Source organism: Phycomyces blakesleeanus (assembly GCF_001638985.1).
Source record: "Phycomyces blakesleeanus NRRL 1555(-) unplaced genomic scaffold PHYBLscaffold_7, whole genome shotgun sequence".
Classification (NCBI taxonomy): domain Eukaryota; kingdom Fungi; phylum Mucoromycota; class Mucoromycetes; order Mucorales; family Phycomycetaceae; genus Phycomyces; species Phycomyces blakesleeanus.
In genome coordinates, this window is record NW_017265140.1 from 1,374,391 (window position 1) to 1,389,813 (window position 15,423).

The 15,423-nt window shown below is 33.5% G+C and overlaps 3 protein-coding genes across 3 annotated transcripts; 2 read left to right on the forward strand and 1 right to left on the reverse strand.

The window, feature by feature from the left end:
- Positions 1–2,472: 2,472 nt before the first annotated feature.
- On the forward strand, positions 2,473–2,730 carry PHYBLDRAFT_143852 (hypothetical protein; the record flags this gene model as incomplete). The annotated part of the gene is made up of 2 exons (XM_018431085.1): positions 2,473–2,488; positions 2,594–2,730. 2 exons carry the CDS (start codon positions 2,473–2,475, stop codon positions 2,728–2,730), a joined length of 153 nt encoding a protein of 50 aa, XP_018293649.1.
- A 5,994-nt stretch (positions 2,731–8,724) lies between these two features.
- Positions 8,725–12,416, reverse strand: PHYBLDRAFT_166839 (hypothetical protein; the record flags this gene model as incomplete). The annotated part of the gene is made up of 3 exons (XM_018435505.1): positions 8,725–9,197; positions 9,269–11,015; positions 11,076–12,416. The coding sequence occupies 3 exons, from the start codon at positions 12,414–12,416 to the stop codon at positions 8,725–8,727; spliced, it is 3,561 nt and encodes a 1,186-aa protein (XP_018293650.1).
- Positions 12,417–14,035: 1,619 nt separating this feature from the next.
- PHYBLDRAFT_180844 (hypothetical protein) lies at positions 14,036–15,401 on the forward strand. The gene is made up of 8 exons (XM_018438368.1): positions 14,036–14,086; positions 14,141–14,164; positions 14,245–14,304; positions 14,385–14,422; positions 14,495–14,517; positions 14,642–14,792; positions 14,876–14,951; positions 15,036–15,401. Exons 1-8 carry the CDS (start codon positions 14,042–14,044, stop codon positions 15,270–15,272), a joined length of 654 nt encoding a protein of 217 aa, XP_018293651.1. The 5' UTR covers positions 14,036–14,041; the 3' UTR covers positions 15,273–15,401.
- The last annotated feature ends 22 nt before the right edge of the window (positions 15,402–15,423 follow it).

Consider the following 15,423-nt stretch of genomic DNA (forward strand, 5'->3'; position numbering starts at 1 on the left):
TCAAATGTTATACAGCACAATCCCAAAGGGCAAATATACTACAAGTATATCTGATAAGATTTGGGCTTGCTTTTTTTAGATTATGCTTGATCAAAGAAAAAGAAAAGAAAAATTAATACCTAATCAAAATCTTGAAAGCAAAAGAATCCGTAAAAAATAAATTCAGGAAAATCAAACCCTCTTTGATACCTGCAAACAAATCTAGTGCAACCAGACGCCAATTATTTATTTTTATCTTTATTTTACATATGCTTTTATATGTCTATTTCACAAAAAAAACTTGAATTATGTACATCCCTATCTTAAAGAAGTAAATCTTGTATTGTGTTCGAGATACAAAATCGTAATATGTGACCAACACAATCGAATATATACATTTTTTTTAATTATCATCTTTGTAGAGCACATGATACTCTCAATAAAGCTAGTTAAGTTACCAATGCGCCATTGAGGTTTTTGTTTTCTTTATGTCTAGTTATATTTATAGGCGGTTTTGTCCGGAATAAATATCATAAAATTAACTCAAGCTAATATTAAATTAATAAAGAGAGAGAGAAAATAAAAGCAAAGAAAGGCAAATAGACAATGTATAGCAGTTATATCATATTAATTCAAGTTTATATTCCAAATAAGGATAAAAACAGCTAGCAAATATCACTCGTCTTATTGTCTCACAAATTCACAAAATACTAAATAAATATTTAAAGGAAGAAAAGGTTCACAAGATCCAATCATATTATATCAGTTGTATTGCTTGACATAAATAACTTGACCTTTTAACATACTTTTATTTTCTTTCTCCATAAAATATTATTTAAAAGGACCATTGTATTACTAGTCTGCTGCTGTATATTATAAGGCCTTTTTTTTAAAAGAAAGATCAATAGTAAAAATACTATATCAGAACACAAGACCGATGTAATATAATTAGTGAATAACGAAATATAGAAAAGTGTTTGGGTCATTGTTACATGCATCCTACTTAACAGAGACATGCTTTGACTGGAATAGATGCTAAATGAAAGGGCTACAAATGGAAGTGTCAAAAACAAATCTCGCTTTTTTAGAGTAAATTGTAGATCATTATATCTAAATAAAGAAAATAATGAAGGAACGAAGGAATAAAAAAAGAAAACGCTGTGACAGATCTGCCACTAAATATACAAATAACATTTCTTTAAGAAATAGACTTGATATATATATATGAGAATGTTTAGTACAAGGTAAATTAACCTTTGAGCGATACTGAATTTTGCAACCCATAAATAAATAGCTCAATGTGAGTCGAATTCAGCTGTTTTATACTACACTATGTTTTTATTTTTTTTCTAAAAAAAAGGTTGACTTTAGTAGGAGATTCTTGCAAGTTTCCTTTTTTCTAGGGGGGGGGGGGGGGGGGGGGGATATGGGCTTAAAGGTTGCTTTAAAGGTTGAAGTTCGATGAAGCATCACTTCATTTCGCCCCTTTTTTTGTTATATAATCCGATTTCATTTTCTCTCTCGGTATCCAACTATTGTCCCACCACTACGTTTTTTCAATGAATGCAAAGTACCATAATCTCCCCCCAGCACAACAAAGTACAGCGAATAGTAAAATCTTGCCATATTTGGGTATTAGAAATATTTTATCCCTGATTTTTTGCACACGTATAATCTATGAGCTCGAAATTTAAATGGGTCTTTTGTATTTGGACATTTGAAATCAATAAATATATTGTCCTAGATCTCGTAATAGTACTTTATTTTTCTCAGTTCAAAAAATGTGATTTGTGACTATCTTACAGTCAAAGCTCTATATAGTGATAGTGACAGAAAAGAAACACAACTACCATAAACAATATATATAGACCTCGATGTAATTTTTGAAACATGATCATTTTAAAAAAAATATTATGTCTATTAACTTGAAACACCATAATAAAAGCTACGACTCTTATAATATTCATACATATTATTGCAAAACCTACAATTGCACAGAAAAGTTGCTTTTTTTGATGCACACATGTTTACTGGCGGATTTTTTTTTTAAAAAATATATCGTCTGTTGGTGGATATATCGATATTGTCATTTTTAAATTAGAAAAATCTATGAATATTTGACTCTTATTGGTCAGACAAGTATAGGCCAAAATTGGATAATTTTGTATACATCTTTATTAATAAAAAAAAAAGGACACGGCTTTCCAGTTATTTTCTGAGCTATATGCTCTAAGAAAAAGATGCTACCAAACATGGCATTATTGTGCAAATACCCAATTTTCACTAAGGATGGTTTTTTTGAGTGGAAAAATCAGAACTTTTGGTCAATATTTGAGCAATCAATGTCAAATGTCCTTTGAACAGTGGATTCTAATGTGCTTCACCAGGTTACTTACACATGTAAAAACACTTTTCATAACTTATTTGGATATATAGCCGATTTCCTGTATTCAATTTGACATTTTGATCCATATGGTCTTTTTTTGTTAAACAATGCTCCATTTCATCAGTAAACTCTATACTATTTAATGTGTAATTGCCTGATCAAATAAATATGCCTAGGATTAAAATAGCCCAGATACTGGTATTTAAATATACACTTCTATAATATAAGGGCATTTAGCATACCTCCAAACTATCCAGCCGTTATCACAAACTTCAACTGACCCACAAAATATATCAACCTTTGAACGGAACATACGGTGTTGCAACCTCAAATTGACCCTCACACCAGCATATCAAAGTTCATAAAAACCCATTTATTATGACCATCACACACACAACGTTTTTTTATATATTTAAAATAGTTTAAAATGTTATATTTTGATATAAATGGATGGTATCTTCGAATCATCAGATACTATTTTTTTTCAATTTGCACTCGGAACACACTGCTAATTCTCTACAATATTTTTAATTTACTAATTTATATATTCTCGATCTTGTTTTTACTACATATACCATATACTTTTCTTAAACTCTTGACTTTTTTTTTTAGCTAGCCTTACCTTATTTCAATAATAATAATTCAAGAAAATATATGTTTAATGATTTTCTTGGTCTCCTCCGCAATTAAAGCAAATAATAAATAAATACTTAATATTGTTACTCATCAGTTTCCTCCAAAATCTAGAATCTATACTTTCAATTTTTGGGTGTTCTCTTAAATTTTGCGCTCTGAAAGTTTATGAATAATTTATATACTGCTAAAATAAACTTATTTAAATAAATTACTATACACCTTCTGATGTAGCTGTATTTATAAGTGCTGTAACGTAAATATTAGCCATTGGGGGCTATTAGCTAACTTTTGTGAACTATAGCATAGGTGAAAAAAAAAGACAATCGAAAAATAAATTAAACTGAAGAGCAAGAGAGTGATTTCTTGTAAACAAATTTTATAAAGAATGACAGCAATTTATTCCACATGAACTTTGGGATAAAGCAGAAACCAATAAACTACATCTTAATAGAATCAGACTGTATTATTTTACAGTCAAACACGAAGATTTCTCTAACCCTATTTATATATATATATATATTAGACATATAATTCTCTTAAAGATATTTTGTAAACTCAAATGTTTAAATAATAAGATACCACTGACACAGTCGAACCTTGGACAGATTTGATATTTCGATCACTATCATATTATTTCTCTTTACATGACCAGTACGCAGCAAATACACAGCCACTTTCCTATTTTTTATGGCAAGTTTTTTTATGATCTTTTTAATAATAGATATATTATTACTTATTCTTTATTTCTAAATATTTAACATATTACTCTTATCATTATTCGATTGTGCATATAAAAATTATCATTATTATCCTAAGAATGTTTATAAACAAAGTGTCATCAAATGAATAAAGACTATTCATAAAGCATATATCTTTTTCTTTTTCTTCTTTTTGCATTGATCTGAATAGCACAGCTAATTATCGCAAAGTTTATGAGTGTTAAACCAACTATGCTATATTTATATTTATCTGTATATCTTGAATTCCTTTCACACCGCACAAGCAAACATATAATGTCTCACTACCTTATTATCTAGCTGATTTGGAGAGTATAGAATAATATTATATATATTGTATACACAGCGTTTACACATCATATTGAACAACATTCTAAAAAAATAAAACGATTATGCATTCAAGCTTACTATAATATTTGGGGTGGAAGAGATAAATCAGATTGAAGTCGGCTACAATGATCTAATTTTTATAAGTTATGATATTCTAATATTGATTGATATTGAGCTGGTATGAAAGAGTAAATTTATAGGAAGAAAAGCTGCAAGTAATAAATATATGATATAATCCAAAATAAATATTTCTAAAAACAGCGCTAACAAAAAAGCTAAGAGATCAGAGGCTATAAAGATATTAAATACATTTAAAATAAAGATAGGTAAATTGATCGCGACAGGAAAATATTATACATTACTCTCCATCTATTTCATACTGGGGTACTTTTCTAAAAGAAAAGCTAGCTACTAAGCTGGTAGATAGAGTAATAATGGAATAGAGCAGAAAAATATGAAAGTATCACTATGAAAAGAACAGAAGAATCAGAGGGCGATTTTTAAAAAAAAATATCATAAACATTTCTCAAAATCGCTATCTAAATTACCCCTTATTTCACATGGTGTGAAAATAAACAAAAAAGTTCTTGAAATAAAGCAGTGATATTTTTTCAGTGTGCTAAAATTTATAAAAACGAGCCAAAGATATATTCTGTCACTATTCCTAGTGGCCTTTTCTGTTCACATAGACACACATACACATACACATCTATGTGTCTATAATGTACTTCACTATAAAAGAAATAAAAAACTATAGAAAATTTATTAGATATTTAATGCTTCACATGCTTTAAAAAATTAGTAGACAAAAGCCAAGTTTCCTGTTTCTAATGTTACACAGCATATTATCAAATGCAAGATTCCGAATACCCCCTATATAATACTTTTGCGAAGCCTAGGCAAATATATCATAAATATACAAGTCAAAATAACAAAGAGGTATAGAACATAAAAAAACCTCCAGCTATTACACACTGCCACCTTTAAAAAAGTCATAGTATTGGTAGTTCTTTTGAAAAATAATTATATTCAATGTATTGAGTATTTAAAAGTAGTTTTGATAAATATTTCAATCATATTAAATAAAGTAAGTAAGGGATAAAAACAAATAGCAAAGGCGTTTTTATCATATGCATACCAACGGAATCAGCAAGGAATTTGATAAACAAAAAAAAACAACTAGTGTATTTATGTTTCTATCACTACTCAGCCCACATTCCCATTTTATTTTCTATAAATTTACTCGTTTTCTCAAGTTTCCTCTTTTCTTTCTTCCTCTCTTCCTTTTTATTTTGGCACGGTAAGTTTGACATCATGCTCTCAAAGGTAAGTTATTATTTTTTATAAATTTACTCTTTTCTTTCTTCCTCTCTTCCTTTTCACTTTTTACACAGTAAGCTTGATATCCTACTCTCACAGGGAAGTTATATCTTTAATAAAGCCTCCAAAAGCACTGCCTATACAGTAGGTGTTTCTTACAATTATTATAATAATGTAAGCACTCTATGATTTCAAGAATCTTTTAAGCGCTTTATATCCTTCCTATCTTAAAACCAGTTATTCTTGCCACGCCATAAAGTAAGTTATATGCCTGACATCAAAAATACTCTTTGTGCTTTTATACCTTACCTTTGGCTCCCATACACGATCTTAGCAAAAAAGTAAAGAACGCAAGAAAAATTCCTATGCTCTTAAATACTTACATATTATCATTCCGTCAAAAACGCGAGTATGAGACATATCAAGGGCATATGTTGCCAATACAAGTATTTGTCCGTTCACATTATAACTAATAATACAGGAATGATAATCTGTAATAGACAAACACATTCAAAACACAATATGAGCACAGTATATCTACATTTTTAACCACAACTTTGATATTCGTAATATTATTTTTTCAAGCACAAGAATGATAGATACATTACAGTTAAAACTTAACCGCTAGGAGATTAATTTCAAGCATACTTGTGCATAACATTGCATTATAAGTAGTAAGGACATATAAAAAAGGAAATAGTACCAGATATATTAGCATAACAGATACTAACCCTACCAACTTATTATAGAACAGTCATAGCTATAGTACAGATAAATTTGTCCCAAAAGCACATTTAAATATCTAAGAATAATTATACAACAAACACACCAAACATTTTCATTGTAAAACATATAGGTGAGTAAACAGTGTTATTTATGAATAGCTATACCAACATCCCCCATCTTTTTTTCAACGCCAGACATATCTGATATGAGTATAACAATCCGAAAAGTAAATTTTATCACGACCACGTCGAATACAACCGCAATTACAACGACGACTACAACGACTACTACAACAATTACTATGTGATGGGATTACGATAAGGTTACGATAAGCTTATGATTACGATACGATACAATACGACTACAATACAATGCGATACTATGTAATATGCTGGGATGGGATAGGATGTGATGGGAGCAAGGGTTTGAATAACTAGTGGTCGAATATATCGGTAAGTAAACAGTTAATTATGAGCATGGCTATACTAACACCACCCTCTTTATTTATGTGCGAGAAATCTCTGATATGAGTATAACTATCCGAACAGCAAGTCTTTACGATTACAATTACGATATGATGTGATGTGATGGGATACGGTACGATGCGGTTACGATACGACTACGATACGATTACGATACGACTACGATACGATTACGATACGACTACGATACGATGCGATGCGACTACGATACGATACGCTGTGATGGGATGTGATGGGATGTGATAGGATGTGATGGGAGCAAGGGTTTGAATAACTAGTGGTCGAATATATTGGTAAGTAAACAGTTAATTATGAGCATGGCTATACTAACACCACCCTCTTTATTTACGTGCGAGAAATCTCTGATATGAGTATAACTATCCGAACAGCAAGTCTTTACGATTACAATTACGATATGATGTGATGTGATGGGATACGGTACGATGCGGTTACAATACGATTACGATACGATTACGATACGATTACGATGCGATTACGATACGACTACGATACGATACGCTGTGATGGGATGTGATGGGAGCAAGGGTTTGAATAACTGGTTGTCGAATATATCGGTAAGTAAACAGTTAATTATGAGCATGGCTATACTAACACCACCCTCTTTATTTACGTGCGAGAAATCTCTGATATGAGTATAACTATCCGAACAGCAAGTCTTTACGATTACAATTACGATATGATGTGATGTGATGGGAGCAAGGGTTTGAATAACTGGTTGTCGAATATATCGGTAAGTAAACAGTTAATTATGAGCATGGCTATACTAACACCACCCTCTTTATTTATGTGCGAGAAATCTCTGATATGAGTATAACCATTTGAACGTATGCTCTAGTTGGAGTATTAAGCAAATTTATTTTTTGAAAATAAAACAAAATTATGAGCGCAAACAACTTGGAAATATAGAGACTAAAAAAATAAATTTCATGCATGTAACGTTGATAGTTTGACATAGTAATTCCTTTTAGAAGCTCTCATGAGCTACTAAAGCATAAACTAAGCTTTATATATATTCGCTTTGCTGTATCTTATATTGCTCATTATTATGAGATATTTACAATTTTTAGCATAATACAGAAAAAGTTGGATATTATTCTTGTAATTGTCAAACATTTATTATATTTTTTAAGAAATCTATCGGACACGGACTACATGTATATATACTAGGTATGTTCAAGAGTTTAATACTTTTTAAGCGCGTCTGTATTCCATTTTTAACCCAAAAACTCTTGCTTTCTATCATGTGTGTCTGTTGAATGATGCGCGAATCAACATTGGATGTCAATTTTAATGAGAAAAATAGAGAACTGATCTTCTATATTGAATGTTCTGGCAAACTCATTTCATCAAGAATATTTTGAGAGCTATATATTAGCTAATGAGATATCTGTATCAACAGTATTGTAGGTTTCGCTAGTAAATAAGGTTTCGCATCGTTGTCGCTCGTCTTTTTCTGTTTTTTCTGCATCCTTTGTTGTTTACTTTTTACTTTTTTTTCATAGTTTTTAGCTCTAGTAGTCACATACATATGAGAATAGTCACGCATTGTTCGCCTATTTTTTTTAGGTGTGCATGCCAGCGATGAATGGATAGATTAGTTGCGTAGATTAGATGGAAGACTCTTCGTTCACTTTAGTCTTCTTTACTGAAAAGGAATTTGTGAAACTCAACTCCGTTAAAGTAGTTGAAGTAACGATTGCCGTTCTTTCAAAAAAAAAAGTGTGTGTGTTAGGTACTACCACACTCGTCAGTATTATTTTTGAAATGGAGTTGAGTTTGACTGTATAAAATATCTTCAGAATCTTAGTAGAGTTTGAAAACCCAAGAAAATATGAAATATTTTTAGCGGTTTCTACCAGAGAAATAATCTAAGACTTTGTTCATCAAGGATACAGAAGTATGGGAATTGTATAATACAAATATACATATTTGGTCTAATGAATTAATCGAAGAAAAATAAAAGGAGGAGGAGCCCTGTGGAGTTCCTTTATTTCCCACAAAAAATGGGCAGTCACTTTTTTTTTTTAAAAAAAAGAAATGATAATATTAATTAATAAATTAAAAATTCATAAGCATTGGTACTATACAATGATATTTACCCCCAGAGCTACAACGTAGCTGCCAAATCGTCTCTTCGTGTACAGAAGTCAGATGTTATTTTTGTATAATGTTCAGCATTTATTCGGCTGACGTTGTAAAAAGGAGGTGGTGCGGCACCAAACATAACTGAGCTTAGGCCTACCAGCCCAATGGCGAGAGCTGAAAGTGCATCTCTCGGCTTACTTGCACATCGATTCTTGGCAGTTATGCACCGAGGATTGATACAAAGGAAGGTGCCTTTGTTGACTTTGTAACTTCCTTCCTTTTTGCCAGGAATCCTCGGATTGGTTAAAGGCGAAAAGCAGAATATACACGTTTGGGAGGTCTTGCACTCATTTATGATGCAGACATTAACTGCTTCCCCATGTATCTTCTGCTTCCACTTACCACCATACTTTCTAAAGCCTTTGATTCGAGAACCGGAATCGGTTCCTCGATCACCAATGAAGAGTATCAAGGGCTTTTTAGAAGACGACTTATCTGTTGAGCAAAAAAAAAATGCGCGTTAATAAAAATCGAATATAATACTAATATTGGTAACAAACTATTACTCTCTGAATGCTTCAATTCCAATCTCTCTCGCCGACAGAGATGATGTCGATAACGATGTTGTTGGATTTCTACATGTCTTTTTTGGTTGATGATTTTTGGAGAATTGTAGAAATCCCGCAGGCTTCGCCGTTGATCGTATTTAGCACGAAAGTTCCCGATGGCCATGTCAATAGAAGTAACAGGGGCCGACTCCATTTCTCTCAATGAATTTTCTATTAACTGGACCTTTTTCCCTTCATCCGTGTACTTCTTTCGTCTTTCTAAATATTTTCGTTGCCGAAAATACCCACAGCCAACATCAACATCACTAGCCTTCGTATTTGTAACTGATGGCAAATGTAGGAATGATTCTTCTTCTTTAGATAGATTCAAGCCGATACTGTCTTCATTGGAGACCTTGCTTAACGCGGTGTAATAGTTGAAAAGCTTTAGGTGAAATTTCATTCTTTGTAACGACATCGGTATTGATGTTGTCATATTCACCAGGCCATTGTCAGTACCCGCATAGTTAAAGTCACCAGGATTCACAACAGTTCGGTCCTCCGCCTTGGTCACACCTTTGCCACATTTCTCAATTGGACTTCTGCTATCATGAGGGACATCTTTAACATTATGGAGCTTTGATTTGAAACGAATTGCCATCTGTCGGAAATATAGCTGTTGTCTTTTTTCGGCGAGTTCGTTTCTGATCTTGTTAACCATCAAATAAGATTTATATCTCGATTCTTTATATTTTTCAATCGTCTGGTATAACTGATCCTTGTCATCTGTTGTCCCCCAATTTGATTTACATTCTTTGATTTTCCTTTGGAAGTTACTATCTTTCAGAAGATCTAGCTCTCTTTTACGGACAGATTCAAGCATCTTGACTTCTTCTGTTAAGCTTTGAAGCTCAGAAAAAAGAACATCCTTTGTTTTTCGTCCTTCTTGAATAATGCTCGGGTTTCTTAAAATCCGTGCTTCATATGACTGTTTTGTCTCCTCTTTTACGGTGCCATGGGTTTTTATTTTTGATCCCAATAATCGTACTGTTTTCATTCCTGGTAGACATGTCATCCGATGTGCAAAAGATAGGCCATACGATTTACATGCTTTCTGAATCTCTCCTATATCAAATACTGCGTTAAATGTGGCATCTTTGTTTTGGCGCGCTTTGTCTTGAGACCCTATCAGCTCATCCCTATTATACCCATAGAGTATCATTCTACTATACCCTTTCTTCTCTTGCTGGTTGGTATGTGATGATGGTTCTTCCGACTTTTCTTGATCTATATTCTGAGTCAATAGCTGATATAATGCAATTGAATCCAGGTGTAGTGCACTCAATGACGAGAATGATGTTGAAGGACATAATGCGCGAGTAAACTTTGTATAACGTGCATATTTAAGAACGTCGTTTGCAAAGATACAGAAATACATCTGATACGCAATTACGTGATATTGCTTTTTCGGAGGCAAGAACTTCATCAACGTATTGCAGATCAACAAGCATACTGACTGTTCGGTGGTGGTGGCCTCAGGGGACTGATGTTTGATATCTTCTAAATATACAGGCGTATCATTGCTGAAGACCAAGTGTTTGATTACGGACTTGAGTTGATTCAACCTCCTTTCCGGAACATCATCATCCAAAGTCCCCTCCTCTTCCAGAAAATCTTGCTGTTCTTCCGTGATGTTCAAATCCTGAACAACGAGCTTGTGTTCCACAGAAGCTTCCTTTCTATCATTCAACATTTGGCTTATATTCTAAAGTAAAATGAAGCATTAGCTGGCAATTTCAAGCCAATGAAAATGTTTCCACCTTACCTTTTTAAAAGTATGCCTTAAATTTGCTAGACGCTGCTTCGCACTATTTATCTTAGTGGCCCACTTTTCTCCTTCTAATCCGCTTGCTTTTTCCTTTCTTTGTACCAACTTTTTCAGCTTTTTATCCTCTGCACGACAAACATAACGCGCATGGTTTCTTATATCCTTCTTTCCAGGTGGATTCCTTGTTGTTGTGGTCGAGATACGCTTTGATTCTCTATTGCGGGCAAGATGGTGGCGAAGTAGCACTAGTATCACTTTGTCCAAAAGCTTGTTAATTATCTTTTTCCCGTCCCACATATTCTCGAAGTTGACCAGGTACATTTCAAGAGCCATCGACATTGCCGACGATGATGCTTTCTCAAGATAGAAGCTCTGTTTATCAAGGCCGGATTCTTTGAAAGAACAAAACAGACTATTCTGCACAGGGTGGGCGTTTAAATTTTCTTCTTTAGCACCACGGGCACCAAAAAAATAACTATACACAACTTGCAGATGTTGGCTTGTGAAGAGACACTTGGAGTCCGTCTCAAATCGTTTAGAGGCAATTAAATCCTTGTCCATTGGCTGGATGGTCTGTTTTGGCTCATTAGTTGTAACAAAAGGCAGCAATTTGGCGAGGTTGAACCCAGGAACTTTCTTAATCTTGATATCATTGTTGTCAAAGAAGAATTCGCTAGTCTTCAGCTCACTTATCATCATATTTACGAGTGCCGAAAAGCAAAGGGTATAATCTGTCGAGGTAACCATCGAATCTTGTAATCTAGTACACACGAATGTCTTTACAATAGGAAGGAGATCCGATCTGAAGAGGCTGTTTATCTGGACCGTGCACGTTCTCATTTCTTCATACGGCTGTTTATTTGTTGGAGTGGAAGAAGAGTATACTTTAGCTGTGTCTTTTACGACCGAACCTACGGCAGCCTCAGCTATTTTGTCGAAGTTTTGAGATACGAACTTCTTCCATTCTTCAACATTTTTTAGCCCAGGGCGGTGCTCCATATGTGAGCGCATTACTTTTCTGTCACACTTGGCAAGTTGTGCTGCGTTCGTTATTATTGCTGCCGGTAGAATCTTTACATTTAGGAGCTTGTTTTTCAGTTCACTTGTTTTATCTTGAGTTTTAGTTTGCTTGACAAGTTCTTCTACGCGGCCTCTCATCGAAGTAAAGAAGCATTCCTCCAAGTCTTTCACCGGCCCTTCTACACGATTTCTTTTGTTGAAACTTTCTTCTGAAAAGCTTTCGGATAAGGTTCTTTTGGTATTACTTTGTAGAAAGGATGGCGGCAAGGTGTTCACTCCTTGGTAAAAAGTTTCTTGCGGCGTTTTTTTTCGACGCATTCGATTATTCTTTCTCAAACTTGCGAATATGGCGTTTGTTTGTACTATACATTTCAATTATTATATATTTATTCACAATGTGGATTCGTTTTATATTTATGCAGCTAATCTTACCAGCTCAGTGGATATGTGGGTTGCCAAAATACTTTAGGGTAAGAAAAAGAAAACAAAGAAAACAAAGAGGTAAACATCCAAGAGGTAGTGCTCACGGGGTTGACGTAATCAAAAGTTGCGATCAATTGATAAATTGTTCCTCAAGCTGAATATTGGATGAATATTGGGTGAATATGAGCCCCAGTATAAATGCCATTCGGCTTATTGAAGAAGTTGTTTAATAATGGAGTACGTGTAATAAAGGTGTCGAGTTGTGATAGTTTCAAGTTAAAAAAAGGGTAAAAAAAAGATCAATTTGTAAACGACTCTGATTGGTTATAATTGTTCCATTGCCACTAGAATTGAGAAAAAGAGCATTTTTATAGGAAAAATGTGCCATAGAATGCGATATCTAGAATAACTCGCAAAATAGGTTTTCACATAATTACAGGGAAGGCTTTATAAGCACAATCTTATCTAATATGTACTTGGACTAATTTTGCACTTTTTTAAAGAAAGGTGTGGTCAGTCATAAATTAGTCTGATTGGCCAAGTTCAAGATGAGCTTGTTTTGACCTTTTTTTGAACCTTTTTTTCGAATTTTTAGTCTATCAACACCGAGTTTGTGCCGGACCTGCCGAATTATTTCAGGTTTGAGAAAAATGTGACTGTCTCTATTTTGTAGTAGATAAACTTATCGAGCCCTGTGGCAGTCGCTACTTAAATCTACGGGCTCTTTAGAGCATCTGTTTGTGAGCATACAGAAAATACACTGATATATCATGTATATTACATTTTTTCTCTTTTTCTTTGAAGTATTATATATCTAATTAATAAAATATATATTATTCTATTTAATGGAGCATGTTCATGTTCTAAAGCGACTATTCCTGAGCTAGAGCCATTGTAGTTAAAATTTCTATAAATTAGAGAAAATCTAGCATGAATTTCTCTGAAAGTGCCCTAGAATAAAAAAAGTGAAAAGTCCATAGAGAGTATGATTTTTTTGTTTTTGAAAAATTAAAATCACATTCTATTTTTAAGCTGCATTAATTTATTTATTTTTAAAGAAAAAAAAAACTATGTGTGCGTGTGTAAGGTAAAACTATTGATATAGTACAGCCCCAGTTTCCCAGCCACCCATCCACAAACGAACACGCACCAAAACGCGCACAATTAATTTTTTATTTGAATATCTTGTCCGTTCAAGCATAGCTTGTCCTTTATCAGCTACAATGTGTATGATTGTGATAAATTACGCACAAACTGTGAACCAAAAGTGTTGTTATATCCCTTTATATATTTAGTTTTATCTTGGTACAGTCATCATTACTATTACTATTATTAATAAAAATCAAGAGATTAAAAGGCATAAAAGGAAAGCAGAAAGGAGAAATGTTTAAAAATGTCTCGGCGGGCCAAGCCGGAACTTATTAAGTCACCATTTCCATTTTTTTTATAGCTTCACTTATTATTTCGTCTTTTTCTTTTTATTCTTCAAATTATTTTCTATACGTATACCATAAGGCATAATGGCCATTTATTATACTCTCACGTTTGCAATCCTGGTAACCGAGGTAAGTACAATAGCACACATATTATACAAGTCAAACTGAATTCAGTGCATTTAGATGGTCATCTTTGGCATCTTGGTGGTGAGTCTCTCTCTCTCTATCTATCTTTATACACGTACACAACAACAAACAACTCATTTCTCATGACTCATTTTATTTAGATGCCTCTTCCTTCTCGTTGGCGTAGAGCTATGATGAAGGGCCTCACCAGTTCCCCTCTGGTATACTTTATATTATTTTATATATACATATCTCACAGTAAAGAGACGGTTGTTAAATTTACGTATTTTGTTTTATACAGATTGGCAAGGCTCTTTATGGTCTAAAGATTGCATTTGGGTAAGTCACCCACAGTTTTAAGTGATAAAGTGGTTTGAATAACAAGTCCAACCATGTATTCTGACGTTATAGATTTATTTTCCTCCTATTCCTCGGTAAGAAAAGAAGGAAAACTAAACTATAGGCTATCTATATAAAGCCGTATATTACTCCTCATAAAGAAATATATGAACATAATCAGTCTCACTAAACACAACACAATAAACACTGGTCTTGTAGATACCGTAAACCGACTCCAGCGCATTGGATCTGATGTGACTGAAGAACAACGACATCATCATGACTTTGGTTTTGAGGCAAACTTAAAGGCAACAACATTCTATACTCAGCGCAACCTGTACTTGACTGGTTTCACCCTCTTCTTATCCCTGTAAGTCTTATTAGCATTACTTACGACCGAGTTTAGTAGCAATACATGACTTATTGAAACGTTTATGATTGTTGTTTGTGTAGTATATTGGATAGAACCAGTACTTTGGTTATCGAGGTCTTGAAACGCGAAGAAGAACTTGAGAGTGTGAAGAAAGATGTCAGTACATAGTTTTTAATTTATTCTGGTTCAATTTTGTGTTTTGTTTTTTTTTGACCATATACCACGTCTCTTTTTTCACAGGCTGTTTCAGCCAACAATGACTCAAAGCGTTTAGTGGATATCGAGAAGGAATTCCAGGTCAAGATCACCGAGTTGAACAACGAGCTTAAACAATTGAAGCAGCAGGAGCGTGATTTTGAGACTCTGAAGAAACAAGCTGATCAGCAGCAAAAGGAATACAACCGTCTTTCCGATGAGCGTAACGCACTAGAGAATTCTATCAGCGGTCTCAAGTCTGAATCAAGAAAAGATCTGTAAAGCGTTCAAAAAAAAAAGGCAAAAACAGCACCAAGCAACACCAACAAGCATTTCATTTAGCACAAAAAACATCTATTAAACAGTCAAATAAATATAGGCATTATATATGTGCTTGTGCGTTTGGGAAGCAAGCACGTTTGACTTTGTGTAA

What these genes read in the sequence shown, in the direction of transcription:
- PHYBLDRAFT_180844 (XM_018438368.1), top strand. Translation starts at nt 14,042, where the DNA reads ATGGCCATTTATTATACTCTCACGTTTGCAATCCTGGTAACCGAG. An exon ending in GCCTCACCAGTTCCCCTCTG is followed by an intron (nt 14,305 to 14,384) that starts GTATACTTTATA and finishes TGTTTTATACAG; the next exon opens with ATTGGCAAGGCTCTTTATGG. An exon ending in GGTCTAAAGATTGCATTTGG is followed by an intron (nt 14,423 to 14,494) that starts GTAAGTCACCCA and finishes CTGACGTTATAG; the next exon opens with ATTTATTTTCCTCCTATTCC.